Here is a 21,766-nt window from a genome sequence, read left to right as displayed (position 1 = left end):
GCTGTTTAAAAGTAAGTACACATAAAACTGAGGATACTCAAGGGAAGACTGGGAAGGCCAAGAATTATTTCCGGTGGTTGGTCCCTTGATAGTAGTTGGCAAGTCCCATTCTGGAGTTTGGAGGCTTAACTATAATATTTTATTTCTATTTTGTCTATATCTAGGTCCAGGTGGGTTTTTCAGCTAAGCTAAAAGAGTGTAGCAGTATGTTTTAGACATTCTAGGACAGACATTTATTTATAATAGTGCTCTGGGCTTCACAGAGTAATATCACTTTAAGAATGTTCAGGACAAAGCACTCACATATGATCGAGTTTTCACAATCACCCTGTAAAACAGGCCAAAAATTAATACCCCATTTTAAAGGTGAAAAGTGGAACCTCTGGGAGAACGGCCTACTTGAAGCCACAAGGCCAATAAGAGCTAGAACTCAAACGAAAACCCCTATCTTATCATGTCTGGTCCAGAGGTTTTTTTGTTTTGTTTTTTAATTTAATAAATCACATTATTAAGAAAAAATGAGCACAAACATTTAAAGTACAGCTACTTGACTATCTTTGGCCACTGAAATGTTTATGTCATGTAGTGTCTTGTAACTGTCACAGCAGGCATATGGACTGTGAGCACTGCCAGGGAGGTGGGCAGTCTGTCACCAGGAGACGAGCTTGGGACCAGCCAGCATCCACACCTACAGACAGGTCTATTACCTTTTTCTTCAGGTGACAAAAAGTAAAAATATGAAGAGGCTTTAAAAAGTGACAGCTCCTAGCCACAAAACAGCTTTAAAAATGACTTTAATCCTGTAGTTACAGAATCCAGGTCAAAAGGAATCACTTAAAACTTCCAATAATGTATCTTAGAGGAAAACCATATGCTAGAGACATATACTTATTTGGGAATTTGTGAAGGTTTCAGGTCATATCTATTTCTCATGTAAAGGACTCAGTGGTGTCATTTTAAAAGAACTTTATGAATTCACTATAACTTTTGAGCAGTTTTTACTAAATTTATGGTTTGGTAACAAGTATTTGGCTGCCAAAAAATTTCTGCCAATTTTAGGCAGGATCTGCAAGTAAATATCTTTGTATAAATTATAAATGAGGCTATAATTTGTCTTACTGTAAACTTCCAAGTAAAGTATTGGTTCTTTTAATATTTTTCCTACCAAGGAATTATTTTTCCCTTAAAATTGTTATATTACTTTAAATTCCAGCAACCTATCTCTGGCTTATCAATTAATCATAGGATTAATATATCTGACAGGCAAAATTATCAACTATTATTCCAAGATTTAAGGTTGTGGAATGTCCCTAATAACAGAGGACATGCTACTTAGGCCCCAGTCTTACCACGACTTGTAACACTGTGCATACACTAGCCAGGGGATAGGGTTTGCTTTTCCCTGCTCTTATGGGCCAAACAGTAGTAATCTGAGGTTTTATCTAAGGGCTGGAATAGGAGGGAATAAATTAGGATATAAATATCTAGGGTAACTGGTTCTCCCTTTTCCCTTACTTGAGTCTTTTCATATACATTTCAATTTTCAGGTTTGGTAGCGTAAGATCCTGTACAATGTAATTCTAGCCACTATATGAGTCTGTACCGCACACTATTTATAGGGAATCCAGAGAAATAAAGAGAAAAAAGTTAATTACCCTTGCAAACAGATATGATAGGGCATTTCTAAAGCGATGTTAAGTCTACAGTCCCAAACTTATATCCCAGAAAAAAGCAAGCAGATAACAGGGAAAAATCAAGTGTGTACACAGATAGTAATTACAGTAAAAGGGGCTTATATACAGAAAACATGTCCAAACTGTACCCACTAAAACAGGCATATGGCTATGGTGATTAGTTAGCAGAGCATTTTTCAAACGGTACTTATTAGGAATATCAGCAGGCCTTACTAACATTGCCTTTTGACATCCCAGGGACCAGTCTGAGAAATAGCATTGTTGGTTCCATAAAGCATAGAACCTGATCTCCCAAAGAATCAAGGAAAGCACAGAAAGTAAAAGACATATTTTCCACATTGGGAGGGTACACTGGTAGTGCTCTCTCAAAGTACTCCCCATTAATCCTGAAAACAAAAGCGCCAAAACTGTATCATAAAGAATGTAAAACATTCCTTTAATCAAGTTTTTTTATTCACATTATTATTTCATCTAGTTACTTGAATGCCACTGTGATTTAAAAAAAATCATCACACATTTAGTTGTCTGCTTTCACAGCCTCTCAGAGCATCTGACACCTTGGGCTTTTCCCACTGGTATTGCAAAATATAAACCAATAATATTTTGTTTTAAAATGGAATCCAAATGTTAGTATCATTTAAAAAGAAAAATATAGCTTTAATTTTCAGAAAGGAGAAAAAAGAATGCTAAATGTTGTACAATTTATATAGACAAACAGGATATATTCTCTGCATTCAAGTAGTGTGTATCTGATAAAATCGACTTCCAAATAAAGTTGCAAGCATAACTGGGCAACAAGTTGATGAACAGGTAGATCCAAACTGGGAAAAGAATGAATCACTGATTTACACAGGAAGGAAAATGACTAGATGTTTTATAAGAAAACTGGCAAATATTGGTTTGGCCAAAAGGTTCGTTCGGGTTTTTACATAAGATGGCTCTAGTAGCACTTAGATGTCTTTAACTTCATTCGAAACAATTTTGTTAGACTGTATGTGACAGCTTGTCTTATCAGTGTGCATTTAAAAAAAAAAGACTTATCAAAATTGAATTTTTGTGAAAAAAGCAACATTTTTGGCATATTATGCTTTATTATTTCAAGAAAGGTAAAAACGCAACTGGAATGCAAAAAAAGATTTGTGCAGTGTATGCAGAAGGTACTGTGACCGACTGAAAGTGTCAAAAGTGGTTTGCGGGGCTTCCCTGGTGGCGCAGTGGTTGAGAGTCTGCCTGCCGATGCAGGGGACACGGGTTCGTGCCCCGGTCTGGGAAGATCCCACATGCTGCAGAGCGGCTGGGCCCATAAGCCATGGCCGCTGAGCCTGCACGTCCAGAGCCTGTGCTCCGCAACAGGAGAGGCCACAACGCTGAGAGGCCTGCGTACCGCAAAAATAAAAAATAAAAAAAAATAAAAACAAGTGGTTTGCAAAGTTTCATGTTGGAGATTTCTCGCTGGATGATGCTCCACAGTCGGGTAGACCAGTTGAAGTTGATAACGATCAATCGAAACACTGAGAACAATCAACGTTATACCACGCAGGAGACAGTTGACATACTCAAAATATCCAAATCAAGTGCTGAAAATCATTTGCACCAGCTAGGTTATGTTAATCGCTTTGATGTTTGGGTTCCACGTAAGTTAAGCGAAAAAACCTTCTTGACCGTATTTCTGCATGCGATTTTCTACTTAAATGTAATGAAAATGCTCCGTTTTTAAAACAAATTGTGACGGGCGATGAAAAGTGGATACTGTACAATAATGTGGAACAGAAGAGATCGTGTGGCAAGTGAAATGAACCACCAACCAATCACACCAAAGGCTGGTCTTCATCCAAAGAAGGTGATGTTGTGTACATGGTGGGATTGGAAGGGTGTCCTCTATTATGAGCTCCTTCCAGAAAACCAAACGATTAATTTTAACAAGTACTGCTCCCAATTAGACCAACTGAAAGGAGCACTCGACGAAAAGCATCCAGAATTAGTCAACGGAAAATGTATAATCTTCCATCAAGATAACGCAAGACCACATGTTTCTCTGATGACCAGGCAAAAACTGTTACAGCTTGGCTGGGAAGTTCTGATTCAACTGCCATATTCACCAGACATTGAACCTTCAGATTTCCATTTATTTCAATCTTTACAAAATTCTCCTAATGGAAAAAATTTCAATCCCCTGGAAGACACCTGGAACAGTTTTTTGCTCAAAAAGATAAAAGTTTTGGGAAAATGGAATTATGAAGTTGCCTGAAAAATGGCAGAAGGTAGTGGAACAAAAGGGTGAGTATGTTGTTTAATAAAGTTCTTGGTGAAAATGAAAAATGTGTCTTTTATTTTTACTTAAAAGCTGAAGGCACTTTTTGGCCAACCCAATACAAGCTTTAGTTTAACCAATTGTGGCCTTTTCTCTAATCTTTATATAGAATTCTTTAATATCTATTATAAAATATCTAGTATACTTAATATAAAATATCTTATGTTTCTATCTTTTCTGGGACTTACATATACTTAGCACGCTAAGAAGACTAAGGCTCTTCAGTACTAGCAAATTACATTAGCCACCGTGCAGACATCCTTGGTTGAGGGGACTTACCTTCATCTCGAGTGTACTCTTCCCCTGAATGAGGTTCAAATAAATAGTCGCCTGTGGCCAGTTCAAAGGCCTAAGAAAAAGAGGAAAGCTTATGAAAGCATAAAAAAAAGACGTTTGGGAAGTTTATTGCTATTTGGCTCAATTTTAAGTAATTTTTTCTTCTTGGAAAACCTGCAAATGATTATTTTAAAAATTCTCTAAGATTATTCCTAAAAAACTTTCCTTTCACACCTGTACCTTAATAAAATGGAGCAGGAAAACTGCAAAAACTCAGTTAATATCAATATGTGGATTATTCCAAGCCCTGTACACCCCAACCCTTCAATCAGTAATTCAGCTCTCTTAAGTTTCTCTTTTTGCTCAGAGAGGGGCATATTTAAGGTGATTCTAAGTTATTAAATTATTCATGAGATAAACATGAATAACTTATAACTTCACATGGCTAGAAATTAAGATTCTGTATCTAAAATCAAAACCAAAAATATTCAGACACTTTTCTACCTATGACTCTTCAGTGTTTGGTAAGAAGTACATTTTTAAAGTTTTGCTTTGGAAAGCACTGTCCCAGATAGAGAGTTCCCAATTCCTAGGTCTACAGAAAATCAGAAAAAGATTAAGTATAAATGGAGTCAGGAGCTACTCATATTGACCAGCAGGTTAGTATTCACCAACCAGGAAAAGGCACATGTCCCCTATAACAAGAAAACGTCTTGTAAACAGTGTTTGAGAGGGACTGAAAAAGTGATTTCCTCAGGAATAAGTGTCAACCAGTACAGAAGGACAGCATGTGAGTGATGGGGTTATATTAATTTTTCACTGACTAAAAATAAACCAAGTAATTTAACAGCAGTTTTAAAAAGGACCTTATTGATATAAAAAGTACAGTTATAAGTCAACTGCTAGCCATGGGTCAGTTTTGGTTGACTCAATGGTACTAAGTAGCCCAGACAATCTCAAGAACTGTGGAGTGGATTTAGTTGGGGCACATTCTCAATTCAGACCCATGTCTAGGTCTTGGTGGTTTGCCAGTGTTACGATAGAATAGTCTTTCTCAAAAAATGTATAACCTGGGCTGTACCACTGCCCAGAGCAAGGCCACAGAAGTAGAAGTTTCAGGATTGTCTCTAAAATGTCAGAGATGCTGTGGCTTCTTGCTAGGCATAGCTTGTTTTACATGCTAGCAGTTTGTTATGAAACTGAACTACACTGATAGAACAGATACCTGTTTCACCCTCTAATTATCCTGAGGTTTACGGTCTCAAAGCAGAACAGAAACAATTTATGATTCTTATTCATCAAAGTTTGTCAGTCTCTTCTGAAACCAGTACTTTAATTTTTCCATCTCATAGTGGGGGATTCAGTGAAGATATTAAAGCTAAAAAAACAAAAAGTAGATAGTTTTCTAGAAGTTTAAAATATCTAAAATTTTCCACCTAGATACTTATAACTAGTTACCTAAAGTTCTCTAAAAGAACTTTATTTTTGGAACATAAGGTAGTTGCTAGTAGTTACAATTTTATAAATAACAGTAAAAAACAAAACCAAACCGAAAGATCACAACATCAGAAATGAAAACTAGTAGAAACTCTAGATTACAAAACACCTAGTTGAACATCTTTCCTTTACAGATGAGAAAATTGACCAGAACAGAAAGGCCAAGTCCATCCTAGAATCCACGGCTCCTGGTGCCCACTCCTGTGCTTGTCTCATACTGACCAAAGGGCCTATTTTACGTCAGTCAGGGTCATGCTAACAGACAGAGGCAAAATCAGGGAAAGTATAATAAATCCAGTGTGCTGGTACATCCAGATAATGGAATATTATTCAGTGACAAAAAGGAATGAGCTATCAAGTCATGAAAAGACATGGAGGAACCGTAAATGATATTATAAAGTGAAAAAAAGCTAACCTGAATTATACCGTATGATTCCAACTATGACATTCTTCTGGAAAAGGCAAAACTATAGAGATAATAAAAACATCAGTGGTGGCCAGGGGTTGGCAGGGGGTGCAGATGGATGAAGAGACAGAGCACAGAGGATTCTTCGGGCAGTGAAACTATGCTGTATGATACTATAATAGTAGATACACGTCATCACAAACTTGTCAAAATCCATAGAATGTTCGGAGAATTTTAAAACATCTATTCTTTATTAATTCTTAATGTTCTTCACAGAGCATTCCCTTCTTAAAACTGTCCTTCTAACTTTGTAGTCTCAATCACTGAAGTGGCAGGCAGTCTCACAACTTGCCTTTTTACCTCAGAAGGGGTCCCAATCTTTCCATCAATTAATTGTACTAGATGAAGGATGATCCATCTCTCCACTTCTGATATTCCAAGATTTATTTTTATTCTCTGAGTATGGTGAAATTTAAAGCACTTTTTCTACATCTATTAGCAAAATGAGAGAAATTTGGGGGAACAAATGGGGCTTAAGTTTTCATGATATTGTCTCAAGTCAGGTAAGTGCTTTCCCTCCTTTGGTCAAGAAAATTCCTGCACATGAGCTGGTCCAAAGAGGGGCCAAGGTTAATCCACCCCCCTTTCATCTTTTTTGCCTTTTTGCCTTCTTAAGCCTTACACTGTACATACTATGTTACAAAGCAAGCAGGACCTACTGCCCTCAATTAACCCACTACTAAGAACCACATCATAATAAATCAGATGCCACCTACAAACTAGCTGTATTTTGTATGGCGGCATCTCTATCAATTATTTCCTCTACCAACTCAATCCAAATCAAATTCCTCAACACAAAGCTTTAAAGTATGGCAAGAAAGAAGATTTTCTTCCAATGTTCTTTCATCTTGTGCACACAATACCAAATCATCTTCAATTTAGACAGCCCTCCCCCTTAAAAGACCACAGACATGCCATAACAAAATAATTTAGAAGGTCATGCCATATTTAACAACATGGTTTAAGCTTTATTATCTTTGGAAGACAAAGGTTTTCAGGAATGTGGGCATCAAAGAAATCTATGACACAAAACAGGTTGGGGCTTCTAGTCTGTCCTTTCTCTTTTAAGTTTTCCCCAAAGTTGACTATAAATACTAAATGTTAATTGAAATGACAGTTTAATATGTTTCTGATTTAGTTCACTCATTTGATGGTCCATAAATATTTATTAAGTACTATTGTATACTAAAGAATTTGTTTGATCTTGTTCCTGTTTCCCGGGAGGAAGCCTCTCAACTCTTGGGCTTTCCAAGTGATAAACGCGCCTTTTGTTATTTATGGTGGGCCCCTTCGGACCACACTTAAGTTTATACTGATGAGGTGACTCATCGTGGGCCCCTAGACCCAGTTTCAAGAGGGGGGCTGGATATGCCACCAAGTTGGACAAGACCAACTGTACAATTAGAGGGTTGAGGCTTTGGGCTGAGTGTTGTCAAAACTGACCTCCCAACCTCTCGGGAAGGGAAGGGGGCTGGAGACTGAGTTCAACCACATGACCAATGATTGAATAAATCATGCCTGAGTAACGAAATCCCAGTAAAAACTTTGGGCACCTAAAGCTTGGGTGAACTTCCCTGGTTGGTGATACACACTGACGTGCCAGGAAACTGATGTGTCCTAAGGACACAGAAGCTTCACCTTTGGTACCCTCTCAGACCTCACTGTATGCGTGTCTTCATTTGGCTGGTCCTGATTTGTAACCTTTATATCAAAACTGTAATATTTTAGCACTTCCCTGAGTTGTGTGAGTCATTCTAGCAAACTACTGAATCTGAAAGGACAATGGAAACTCCCAATTTGTAGCCAGATGGTCAGGAGGTGCAGGTGGCCTGTGGACCCCAGAGCTTGAAGCTGGTGTCTGAAGTGAGGGTAGTCTTGTGGAAAACTATGTCTTTAATCTGTGAAGCCTGTGATAACTCTGGGAAGTTAGCATTAGCAGTGCATTGTACCCACTCAAAATGTCCCAGGCCCTGCACCAGACACTTAGCTATACATTATAGACATGGTTCCTGCCAGTACTTATAATGAGTGGAAGAGAAAAAAGTAAATCCACAATTACAAATTGAAGAGTACACTCCACTTCAGGAAACAATATAATATGTTCCAACATGAGGCTATCTGTGGGAAGTCATTTAATATAAACTAAGTCTGACTACTTGAGTAGTTGCCTGACAAGGACAAAGCAGCAACTTATGAATCCATGGATGACTGAGCTTCATATCCTGTGAGGTGCAAAGATGGCTGAGTGACTGCTAAACTGTACAGAATGAAGCAGTTTCCAGGGTTTCCCCTAATCTGAAAATAGATCAGAGCTGAGAGGGTAAGAGTAGCCTCTCCTCATCAAAAGCAGCACTGCGTCTGAGCAGTTGTTTTTAGCCGCCCCGCAACCCCAATCTGTAGTAGGAAACATTTGGTTCCTTCACCTAACAGGAATTTGGCAGGAACCGAATGGAATGTCAGATGTTTGTAACTAAGCTTTTAAATTCAGACCTCTCCAGACATGGGATTCAGAGTGCCAGTGATGAGTCAGAAAAAAAATCCTTTTCTGTTCATTAATCCGCTGGTCTACTGAAATTAGCAAATTACCACATAACAAGTTAAAGTCAATGGGAAGAACATTACCATGCACGCTGTGCTCCAAATGTCAGCAGGGGTATTATAGCCAGATCCTATCAGAACTTCCAAGGAGCGATACTGCCTTGTTTGAATATCTTCAGTGAAATGTTTGTGCTGAGTAAATGAAGAAAGAAACAGTATTTTAAAATTCCTTTATTCTAAAAAGTAATAAGTCATGATTGCTTAATAATGGAGATTAAAATAAGTTCACCGAAGCTTTCCCCAAACCAAAGTTCCCATGTGGCTAACTTCTTAAGTATCATTTAGATGTTATTAGCTCCAAACAGCACTTTTCTTTATATGCTGTCTACTCCAAATTATTTCTCTAAACACGAGTCTGAACTTAATACAGATACACAGGTTAGGGAATAACAATCGCTTTTTAAGAAATGGAAACCTATTACCCCAAACAAAAATTAAGTTGTTCACTTGTCTAAAATTAATAACTTGCATTTCAACAAATAAATAATACAAATTTAAGTTCAGTTCAAACTCTTCTTGCTGTGTGCTCATTATAGGAAAATAAAAGATGTAAGTTTCAAGTTTTAAGAACCTTATAAACACCACCTATAAAGACTTCTTGCCCTCATTCTCTTTTTTTTTTTTTTTTTTTTTTTTTTTTTTTTTTTTTTTTTTTTTTTTTTTTTTGCTGTACGCGGGCCTCTCACTGCTGTGGCCTCTCCCGTTGCGGAGCACAGGCTCCGGACACATAGGCTCCGCGGCCATGGCTCGCGGGCCCAGCCGCTCCGCGGCATGTGGGATCTTCCGGGATCGGGGCACGAACCCTAGTCCCCTGCATCGGCAGGCGGACTCTCAACCACTGCGCCACCAGGGAAGCCCCCTCATTCTCTTTTGCCTCCCTCACTCCTCCAAAAATATCAAACATGAATCTCGGGGAAACAGAGACCATGTTAAGCACCATGGGGATGCAATCAGCAAAATGTTTCTTTAATACATGTCTGGTAAAGAAAGGGAAAACCTCCATATAAAAGCAACTTAAGAGACACAGTACCCAGTCTGGCATGCATGGATTTTATTTGGATCTTGTTCTAAACAAACAAAATTAGAAGAATGTTTATGAGATAACTGGCAAAACTGACTGAATATTTGATATTAGTGAACTGTCAACCTTTTTAGGTGTTAACAATAGTGTCATGGTTACCTAAAAGAATCATTTTTTAGAAAGCCATATTTACAAATGAAAATAAGATGCCTGGGCCTCCCTGGTGGCGCAAGTGGTTGAGAGTCCGCCTGCCGATGCAGGGGATACGGGTTCGTGCCCCGGTCTGGGAGGATCCCATATGCCGCGGAGCGGCTGGGCCCGTGAGCCATGGCCGCTGAGCCTGCGCGTCCGGAGCCTGCGCGTCCGGAGCCTGTGCTCCGCGACGGGGGAGGCCACAACAGTGAGAGGCCCGCATACCACAAAAAAAAAAAAAAAAAAAAAAAAGAAAATAAGATGCCTGAGATATACTTCAAAATGATCTGGAGTGGGTGTCAGGGTGGGGATATAGGTGAAAAACAGGCAATGAGTTGATAATTGCTGGGTGACACTAGTATAATGGCAGGGGAGTTCATTCTACTCTCTACTTTTGTATAGGTTTGAAATTTTCCATAATAAAAAATAATACAGAAAAAAGAAGCTTCAAATGTGTCATACCCAGGAAACAAAATTCAGATAATATTAAAACATGTAGGGCTTCCCTGGTGGCGCAGTGGTTGAGAGTCCACCTGCCGATGCAGGGGACACGGGTTCGTGCCCCGGTCCAGGAAGATCCCACGTCATGGAGCGGCTGGGCCCGTGAGCCATGGCCTCTGAGCCTGCGCGTCTGGAGCCTGTGCTCCGCAACGGGAGAGGCCACAACAGTGAGAGGCCCGCGTACCGCAAAAAAAAATAAAAAAAACCATGTAGTGTGAAAGATGATTTTCTAATCCTATTAAAACTAAAACAACAACCACAACAACAACAACAAAAAAAACAAGGAACAGCATTTGTGAACAGGAGAAATTAGGCAGAGAAAGCTTCAGGTAGAAAAACCAGCATTGACCAGAGCTCCACAGGGTACTGGACTAAGTTTGCAAAAGAGCAAAAAGTACTTCAGGTGGAGGGAACATCATAAATAAAGGCACAGAAAGACATCTGCTAAAGCCAAACATAGCTAACTGCTAGGTTGAAGAGTTTCGATTTCATTTGTCAGACAAGAGAACACCACTGCACGTTAGTAAATAGGACAGTGTACTGTAAGAAGACTGATAGGACCTGAGAACACCATTCCAGTAATCTTCTGGTTTGTGGTCAGATTTAGGCTTAGTAATGAACATCTGAACAATGGCTGTGGAAATAGGAGAAGGAAGAGTTAAAACCAAGGACATTCACAGAAAGAATGAGCACAATTTAAAAATTCAATTCAAGTGGGAGACAGGAGGAAGAGTCAAAAAGAACTTTGTGGTAGAGGCTGTCGACAAAAACACGGATGGAGAGACTTAGAGAGGGAAGTGGTTTTACAGGAAAACAATGGGTTCAGATACTGAGTTTGAAATGGAACTGTACTACAGGTGATACAGTTAGAAAAATGAACATGCTGTTCAAGGGAGTTGTCTTTACTCATCATGCCTCACTACTGCCTTACAAATACACCGTAAATGATAAATGAGGTCAAGAATCAGCAAAAGTGAAGAAGGTGGATTGGAAACATACACATCCACTCACTCCTGAAACTCCACTTTTGTAGCGAATCCAGTGTTAATTTTTAAAGCATAAACTGACAAAGACAGAGAAGGCAAAGAAGTCAGAGCAATACTATTTAGAAGGTGGAAAGCAGAGAGATCACTGGCAAGTGTCTTAATGGATCCAAGAAAGCTGAATAATAAGACACTGGTGAAAGCGGAGAAGCAGTGTGAGGTATTCCATAGTAGTCCTCCCAAGGCTCAGGATTCGGTGGTATCAGGTATCTCTGGAAGTAGCGGGGAGGGTGGGATTCAACAAAGGAATACTGCTTTAGAATATCTTTTAAAGAAACAGAGCTCCAGAACACAGGGCATGATGCAGTATAACAGCCTTTCCCTGGCCTGACAGACACTTAGAGGTTTTCTCTGGAGTGGGTAAAAGAGTTTTTGGAGGATGCTCGGCATGGTTGAGGGGAGAGTACTATTCTGAAAACAGGGAAATTAAGTGACTATATGTAATTGCATGCTGAACCCCAGTTTTCTTGCTTAACTCAGTTTCCAAAACACTAGCAGCCAGGCATTCACTCCCCGGGTAAGAGATCTGAGGAAGACTGTAAGTTTTCTGCAGGAAGTATGACCAATCCAAGACCCTGACATCTGAGGATGAAATGAAATAGCTCAGACAAATCATTTTATAGTGAATGACAGTCAACAAGACCCACCCAGGCACAAAGCTTCCAAACAGCTTTCTGGCACTCCATTCATATGGTCAGTTTTTTGTTTAATGATCCTGAAAAAAGAAGGCAAGAGACACTATGTAAAGAAGAAGAGGACTTCCCTGGTGGCGCAGTGGTTAAGAATCTGCCTGCCAATGCAGGCGACAAGGGTTTGATCCCTGGTCCGGGAAGATCCCACATGCCATGGAGCAACTAAGCCTGTGCGCCACAACTACTGAACCCGTGCTATAGAGCCTGTGAGCCACAACTACTGAGCCCACGTGCCGCAACTACTGAAGCCCACGTGCCTAGAGCCTGTGCTCTGCAACGAGAAGCCACTGCACTGCAACAAAGAGTAGCCCCTGCTTACCGCAACTAGAGAAAGCCCGCATGCAGCAACGAAGACCCAATGCAGACAAAAAAAAAAAAAAAAATCAGACACTTGTGAATTACAGGTTGATAAAATGAATATTTAAAAAAAAAGGAAGGGTCAAAAATGAAAAAATAATCAATATCCTCTCAGAGATAATCAGGGAACCAAAGAACTCTTGGAAAGTAAGGATATAATAGGAGAAATAAGGCTTAAAAGAACAAGCTGAGAAATCTCCCAGAAAATAAGCAAAAAGAAAAATACTAGAAAATAGGAGAGAAAGGTAAGAAAATGAGAGAACCTGCATAAATCTAACATTTGAATAATGAGATTTCAGAGCTAGAGAATTAAAAGAAAGAAAAAAAATCAAGAAAGAGTCAAAACCAAAGAATCAGAGTGTCAATACTGAAAGTGCACACTGGGTCCCTTAGCTAATCGATGAAAACAGACCTCATGAGGCACACTGCTGTGAAATGATCCTACAGACTTTCACAGGGAAAAAGGCTTCATACAAAGGTCCAAGAATCAGAATGACTTTGGTCTTTTAGCAGCAATAAGACGGAAAACTAGAAAACAATGGAGCAATGACAAACATTCTGAGGGAAAATGATTTTCAACCTAGAATTTTACATGCAGCCAATTGAGTGTAAAAACAGAATAAAGACATTATTAGACATACAAGGATGCCCACTCCCTCAATCACACACACCCTTTCTGAGGAAGCTACTAAAAGTTGTATATACTTCAAACAAACAAACAAAATAGGGAGGAGATATGGGGATATATGTATAGGTATAGCTGATTCACTTTGATATAAAGCAGAAACTAATACACCATTGTAAAGCAGTTATACTCCAATAAAGATGTTAAAACAAACAAACACAAACAAAAACCGTGATGAAGTAAACCAAGAAAGAAGATCAGAGAGACAGGAAACGGGATATAAAAATAATCTCCAGGACGTTTATGAAAGGAAATCCCAAATGGCAGTGATGCAGCAAGCCTACAGGGCAACCCAAGAGATGAACACAAATTAGCAGAGCACAGGTTCCAGGATAGAGCTCTTTAGGAAGAGAAAGTTGAAACAATACCCAAGGTATCCATGTGTATTAAAGTGTAATCATAGCACTGGATCAAAGTGTGGGGTGGAATTAAGTGATAAGTAATACAGAGACAACTAAGCAAATGAAACACAGTGTTAGGCAGAAAGGGAAAAGGAATCATACCACAATATATGCTTAGTTCAGCTGAAGACAGCATTAGAGTCCTAATAATGTAAACATGGAGTCATTTAGCCAAAAGTCGTATTAAATTGACAAGATAGGGGATGGTTGTAGTGGTAGATAAGTCCTACTTTCCAGGAGGCAGAAATACCTAAAACTGAAAAAAAGAATTGGAAGCAATATACCCAAGTTATTTATTAGCAAGGCGAAGGTAAATACCCTCACATGGGGAGTGACAAATTGGCAAAGGGAGTGGGGACAGATTTTTGAATCAAAACTATGTAAGTGTCCCTAAACTATGATGAGCAAAAGTATAATATTTTAAAAAACCAAGCTCTTTGAAAATCATGTAAAATTCCATTACCAAATACCACACGCTGCTGTGCTTAAGAGACCAACAAGATGTGAGAATAGACCAGGATCCAGCAGGACAAGGCACCCATGTCCAGTTCACCACTGTCTTAGTGCCCAGGTCAGAATATGTGCCCATATATTTGCTGAATGAATAAATGGATGAGAAGAATGTAAAGTCATTTTAGCATAGAGACACATTAAAAAATATATATAATAGTTGGAGAGAGAGATTAATTCTGTTGTAGTAAAAATGACAGGAAAGACTGCACCCAAATAAAGGAGAGTATGCCAAATGCATAACGCAGGCATGAAGGAAGGTGTTCCAAACACAAAGGCAAAGGAGCTTGAAACATGATGTGAGCAGAAAACTGACAAACATCTGAAGTTTATACCATGTGATATTTGTTAGAGTCAATATTTTCCTCTATAATTGTTTTACTTAAATATTTAATGAGCACCTCCTATGTATCAGGCACTGTTCTAAGTACCATAGATATAGCAGTGAATGAAAAAAATCTCTGCTGTGATGGGACATACATTATAGCGAGAGGGATATTAAACAAACAAATATCTAGTATCAGATTGGGTTAAGTGCTGTGGAGAAAAAAAAACTGAGGGAGGAGAGGAAGAAAAAGAAAATGGGTGTAAAGAGTGGTGGTTTGCTAATTACTGTATGTTAGGTGTTCAGGGGAAGATCTCCCTGGTTAAGATGACATCTCAATAGGAAAGTGAAGAAAATGAAGGAGTGAATTATACACATTATCTTGGGAAGAGAATTCCAGGCAGAAGAAATAGTAAGTGTTTTTTGCTTGGTGGTGTGTGGGCCATGGTAGGGACTTTGGTACTCATTCTGAAGGAAGCCACCACAAGGTTTCGAGAATATCTGATGTGACTTGCATTTAAAAGGATCACTCTGAGAGCTATGTTGAGAACAGTCAGTAAGAGGGAAGGACAACATAAGAGAGAAGCAAGGAGGCTAATTAGTCACCCAGGTGAAAATATATGGTGGCCTGGACTGTCTGGTGGCATGGTGAAATACTTCTAATTCCTTGAAAAGCTTTTCTACATTTCTATCAGTCAGCGTTAAGCACTGACTTCATTTTTTCCACAAAGTTATCACAATATTCTAGAATTGATATTGAAAGTGAGATCCTTCTAGGTTATGAACCACTAGATATAGGATGTCATGTGGAATGGGGAATTTGAAGTACAAAAGTAAACCTAAGACCTATTAAAGTGGATTTTGCCTCAAACAGTCTCTAATATCCCTGTTTACAAAGCATATAGCTCTTTGAATAGTATCATTTATGTGCAAATCATTCTATTGTAGATTTTTTAAAGATATTCATTAAAAATAACACAAAAAGCATTCTTAACTAGGTAAACAACAGTATTAATATGACACTATACGTCAAAAACCTCCTTTAAAAAAAGTACCCAGGGCTTCCCTGGTGGCGCAGTGGTTGAGAGTCCGCCTGCCGATGCAGGGGACACGGGTTCGTGCCCCGGTTTGGGAAGATCCCACATGCCGCGGAGCGGCTGGGTCCGTGCGCCATGGCCGCTGAGCCTGCGCATCCGGAGCCTGTGCTCCGCAACGGGAGAGGCCACAGCAGTGAGAAGCCCGCGTACCACAAAAAAAAAAAAAAAAAAAAAAAAGTACCCAACTTCTGACTTAGTAATTTCATGTCTAGGACATGTCCTAAGGTCAACTTCAAAAGACTCATGAGCAAAGATGTTCATCACAAAGAACTGTCAAGACTATGTAAAGGTTATAGTATACTGGCAAATACCACATAACCAACTGAATTTGACGTAAATTTCTGGTTGACAAAAGTGTTCGAAATATATTAAATGAATTAAAAGGTTACAATTAATAAGTTAGATGCTGATTTTAAAAATAGGGGGAAAGTATGAACGTGGGTATTGAGAGTACGAAAGTCAATGAGGATATAGATAAAACAAAACCGGCCAGGAGTTGACATTACTGAATCTGGGTGACAGGTACCTGGAATAGGGGCAGGATCATACCATTCTCTCTACTCATGTAAATGGTTAAAAGAAAAAGTAAAAAAAAGTTCACTAAAATGTTAACTGGCAATTTGGGTATAGAACTGCAGATGTTTTCTTCTTTTAGCATAACTAAGTCCAAGTTCTCATTTATCCCCAGTCACTTCAAAAGACTGAGACAAGTTTAACTTACCACCCAACAGGCATTTCCAAGATCAGCAATCTTCACTTGGAGCTTTTCTGCATTTTTTGGCTCAAGGGGATTAACAAGAAAATTTCCAGCAGTGGATTTTCCTATAGACAACAGGTATCATCAATAAGACTGTTCAATGAACACAGAAATATCCAAAGGTTAATGAAACTCTACGAAGTAATTCACCCAGGTCCCCAACTGGCAACTTACAATAAATTTTCTAAAATAAACCAAGTAAAGCAACACCTTGACTTCCCAGAATTAAAACCTCTGCCTTCACAGCAATAAGTAAAATGCTGTATATTCACTGTTTAACCAATAAAAATCAAACTGAGCTACACATTTACACATTGAAGGTAACTTGGACACCTGCTGTAAAGCTACATTTATAACAACAATGGTACTTTTAGTTTAGAAATTCATGAAAAATTTTTTTCTATGTGGTGAATTTAAAAAAATTGTATAGCTGATTTACAACATACTAGTTTCAGGTATAAAACATAGCAACTCAGCATTTTTATAGATTATACTCCATTTAAAGTCACCACAAAGTAATGCTATATTTCCCTGTGCTGTACAATATATCCCTGTAGCCTATCTATTTTATTATATATGGTAGCTTGTTCCTCTCAATCCCCTACTCCCACCTCTCCTTTCCCCTCCTCCCTCTCCACACTGGTAACCACCTATCATTCTCTATACCTGTGAGTCTGTTTCTGTTTTGCTGAACTCATCTGTTTTATTTTTTAGGTTCCACAGATAAGTGATAACATACATTATTTGTCTTTGTCTGTCTGACTTATTAGAAATTCATGAACATGTTATGCAGGGAAGGAGTACTGGGGAAGTACCTTTGTTGTCTAGTGGTCCATTATGTTCTTGCTCTTGCTCATCTTCACAGGGTATCTCTGCTCGAATGCTTTCCTGAAGTTGGCTAATGTCCTGTTCACTGAATGACCGGTCTACATTCGATGAAGACTGGCACATCATGGTATCTGACACCTCAGAGGTTACAGGTGTACAGGAGTCTGTTTCTTGAGATGTGCTGCTGTCTCCATTTTGGGAACTTAGAAAACTAGGTTCCTGCTTCAAATTTTGGACATCACAGTCATTAGCATTATGTAGATCCTGTTTAAGCCTCAATGTTTCTTTATTATTGTTCTCAGTATAATTAACGACTTCAATTACTCCATTGCAATTTATTTCTGCTGCACCACCCTCTACACCATGTTCCGTAAGTGTCTGATCCTGGTGAATGGTACTTGACTCTTCTAAGGAACAAAGACAAAAAGGATGTACGTGTATGCATATGCGTGAAAGAACAAAAAAAATCTCTCCACAAGATTAAAACGTTTTCTAGAACTTATACAGGGTGACAAAAAAACATGACTGCACATCTAAAATCTATTTATGAAAGGACAAAGATCTTCTTATTCTTACCCAATTGCTAAATGAGGTCTACGTTGCATTTCCTGAGAAAAGTTAGAAATTACGTTTGAATATTACCTACCTAACATTTATGACAAATTCTGTATTCTTACTGTATAACGACACCCCCAGAGATGTTGTATATGCATGAAACCACTATATTATAAAACAATGATAAATTAATGTTAAAGTTTGCTATAAAGAAATTTTTGTGATGCTCTATTTATACCAAGTTTTTCTTGGGTCATTTTATTAGGTGGGTTCTCTTTCAAGGGTCTTTCAACAGGACTCTCTGATTCTTCTTGCTTGTTTGGTCTTTTTTGCCCAGGGCCCGACTCTTTCTCCATTTCCTCAATTTCCTGCATTCGCTTCTCTAGTAATTCTGCCTGGCGCTTCTGCTTCTTCTTCAATTTCTTCTTCTTATTCTTTGACATTTTGTCAGCCTGGGCGGAGATTACAAAGAGATAAAGCCTTCAGGTGGCTAATCCATTATCCCCAGTTGGAGAGAACTGTTAATTTTAATTACTTCCTAATTAAATTCCACTCTTGTCGTAACATAGCACTTAAGCTTTTCATTAATTAAAAAAATGCAGATACTCTTAAGAAACCAAATTAAAACAAAATTAACAACAAATCTTGGAACTCTGAACAGTCTGTGGGGCTGGTCCACTCTCATGCTCAAATTTATGGAAACCTCACCAGTACAAACTTGCTGAAGATGCACAGGAATTTATTGGAGAAAATTACAGAAGCATAGGAATATATTTTTTTTCTGGTTTCCAAACTCTAAATAAACTGTGATCCATAACAGAAGAATCCCTGCCCATTGCCCATAGATCAGAATTAAATATAGAAACACTATACTTACTGGTTTAGGCTGGGGTGCAGTACTGACTGAAAAGAAAAGAAAACCAAGTAAGAATCCTGGCATTCAGCAAGCAATATAAACTAAGACACCCTACCAGAATGAAGTCTTTCTTGTATAGTTTATATTGTAGAGAGAACTACTGTTTTTAAGCAATTTTGGTAGAAGCAACATTATTTTTTTAAAAAGAACAAACAATGCATACAAAAGTCAACAAACTTAAAATAAATTTAAATAAATTCTTCTCCAGATAGCATCAATATATGCAAAGAACCAAGTCCTCCTTTCTGACTTACATCATTAATGCTGCTAAAAACTCATTCCCATGTACTGCTTAAAACAGAAAAGGATAGGCCAACAACCCTCACATCCTCACCCAGGACTAATTCTTCCCTGTGACACTTGTCAGTTTTAAAAGGAGAGTAGCATCAAAAGCTACAGTAATTTATTACATAGCATGTTATGGATATTAGTTTAGCTTAGGTGGGAGGTAGAATCTTCAGTCTTCCTTAAAAAAAAAATTTTTTTTAATTGTGGTAAGAAACTTGTAATATACAATTTCCCTCTTAACCATCCTTAAGCATACAGTTCAGTAGTGTTAATTTCACATAGTTGTGCAACATTTCTAGAACTTTTTCATTGTGCAAAAATGAAACTCTATGCCCACTGAACAACTGCCCCTTGCCCCCTTTGTAGGTCTTCTTTTTCAAAGGAAGTCTCTGGATAATTGGTATTTCAACTTGAGGATCAAGAGAGTTCCTCAAATATAATTAAACTACTAAAATTAAAATCTGTACCACAAATGGAAAAAAATCATTATAATCATAGTAGCCACCAGTTATTTAACGCATAATACTGTGTGGCATACTACTAACTGCTTTAACATGAAATTTAATCCGAGTAACTCCTGCATGAGAAAAAAGAAGTCAAGTCATGTGCCCAAGGTCATTCAATGGATGAAGCAAGGATTCAAAATAGGTGTGTCCACTCCAGTGCTTAAACCCAAGCTCTTACTAGCAATGTTATCTTGCCCCTGCACAGGGATCACTGATTCACATAGGTGAGCATGTATGAACATCAAAAAAGACCATCAAATCACAAGAGAAAACATTTTAACAACAACATGAATCAGCTTTTATAATACACAACATATCTGGACCTAAAAGGCACAGTCTTCTTCCTCTACGGGAATAATACTGAGTATAAAAAGTCTTTTGAAGGCTAGAACTATTTCTTATGTAAGTACTTACTGTATCTTACTGTTAAATGAATTAGTGGTGCTTTACTTTTACTTAACTGTCAGGTAACAGAATAAAAACAAGAACTTCTCTTAACTTCTAATGAAAGTGAAGTCCCCAAAGAAAATATACCTGCAGATCCAGAAGGTGGAGGAGCTCCAGATCGCTGCCATTCTGTTGCTTCTGCAGCCAGCCTCCGGATGTACTGTTCATTCACTGACAACAAGATGTTTTCTGGTTTAATGTCAGTATGGATGATACGGCACTTGGTGTGTAAATAATCCAGACCCTGTAACACCTGAATGGGAATAGAGCAGTAGACTTGCAAACACAAAATACAAGTCTTTCTGGAGAAGGAAAAAATCACAATACAACATTTTGAAAAAATAAAAAGTAAAAATGATATGGTAGTTTTCTACTACAGAGAAGAAAGCATTTTTTTTAAAGCACAACAAACTTCCCCAGAAAGATTAATTGTAAACTATGAACAAAGGCAAGAGTTTATTTACAATAACAAGTTCTTCCAAGTTTTACAAAGCTAATTCTATTTGGAGATATTTATTGATACATTACAGAGACGAAGAATAAACGGTTGACACTGTCCTTTAACTACTGAAATGTAGGTCATGAAAGAAATTTAGCTATCTTTAAATTCAAATTTCCTTGTTGATGAAGAACTGAGGTCTCTTGTTTCCCAGTTTGGAGCTCTGTCCAACAAAACACATTATCTAAACAAACTGTTTGCCCTCTGAAGTATTACCACCTTCGTGATGACAAACTTCTTCACTATATATTGAAAGCTATTTAGAATATGAGAAAATGCTCATGAATAATGTTATATAAAGAGACGGTAATAATTTGACAATTTTCTATTAATATATAATCAATTTTCGCAACCAGAACTTCTGGATAAGGGCTCCAAATTTCAAAAATCAGCTCCTCATCTAATAATTATTACAGAAGATGAACCTGGGGGAAAATGGTTATGCTAAAACATTTAAAAATAGAATAAACACAATAAACCCTAGGGGCTGAATAAATAATTTCAGCAATTAAAAAAACCTTGTTTTAAAAATAAAAATTCTATTGGAAATAGGAAACTCCTGACACTTTTAAGAATCTAAAAAAATTACCACATACAAACTATTATGTATAAAATAAATAAGCTACAAGGATATACTGCACAACACAAGGAATATAGCCAATATTTTATAATAACTATAAATGGAGCATAACCTTAAAAAAATCCACCACATAGAAAATATTAAGATACATACTTGTTGAATAATTTTTTTGACACAAGGCAAAGGAAGCCCTTGATAATTGGACTTGATGATCCACTTGAGCAGATGATGCCCCAAAACTTCAAACACCATGCAGATATCTAGGAGTTTGTTAAGGAGGAAAAGGGAGACAGAAGAGAAGAAAGGGGGCAAGACAAGCTGTGTTCCACCTCAATGAAATTATTATTTTTTTTTTAATTTTTTTTTTATTTTACAAATTTAATCAGTTATACATATACATATGTTCCCATATCCCCTCCCTTTTGCGTCTCCCTCCCACCCTCCCTATCCCACCCCTCCAGGCGGTCACAAAGAACCGAGCTGATCTCCCTGTGCTATGCGGCTGCTTCCCACTAGCTATCTACCTTACGTTTGGTAGTGTATATATGTCCATGCCGCTCTTTCACTTTGTCACAGCTTACCCTTCCCCCTCCCCATATCCTCAAGTCCATGCTCTAGTAGGTCTGTGTCTTTATTCCTGTCTTACCCCTATGTTCTTGATGACATTTTTTTCTTAAATTCCATATATATGTGTCAGCATACAGTATTTGTCTTTCTCTTTCTG

The 21,766-nt window shown here is 38.1% G+C and overlaps 1 protein-coding gene across 4 annotated transcripts in view; it reads right to left on the bottom strand.

The window, feature by feature from the left end:
• The window catches only part of SRPK1 (SRSF protein kinase 1), a 92,229-nt gene that overhangs the window by 4,571 nt on the left and 65,892 nt on the right, over positions 1 to 21,766 (bottom strand). For all 4 annotated transcript variants that reach the window (XM_060109281.1, XM_060109280.1, XM_060109284.1 and 1 more), the window contains 8 exons: positions 21,196 to 21,302; positions 20,051 to 20,216; positions 18,684 to 18,709; positions 18,045 to 18,258; positions 17,239 to 17,658; positions 16,388 to 16,488; positions 8,867 to 8,974; positions 4,285 to 4,354 (listed from right to left, as the gene is read on the bottom strand). In XM_060109281.1, the coding sequence (XP_059965264.1) occupies positions 4,285 to 4,354; positions 8,867 to 8,974; positions 16,388 to 16,488; positions 17,239 to 17,658; positions 18,045 to 18,258; positions 18,684 to 18,709; positions 20,051 to 20,216; positions 21,196 to 21,302 (1,212 nt within the window). The remainder of the gene's footprint in view (positions 1 to 4,284; positions 4,355 to 8,866; positions 8,975 to 16,387; positions 16,489 to 17,238; positions 17,659 to 18,044; positions 18,259 to 18,683; positions 18,710 to 20,050; positions 20,217 to 21,195; positions 21,303 to 21,766) is intronic.

This window comes from Mesoplodon densirostris, chromosome 10 (assembly GCF_025265405.1).
Source record: "Mesoplodon densirostris isolate mMesDen1 chromosome 10, mMesDen1 primary haplotype, whole genome shotgun sequence".
Classification (NCBI taxonomy): domain Eukaryota; kingdom Metazoa; phylum Chordata; class Mammalia; order Artiodactyla; family Ziphiidae; genus Mesoplodon; species Mesoplodon densirostris.
Note: the sequence above shows the minus strand (reverse complement) of the source record. Positions and strands in the feature narration are given on the sequence as shown.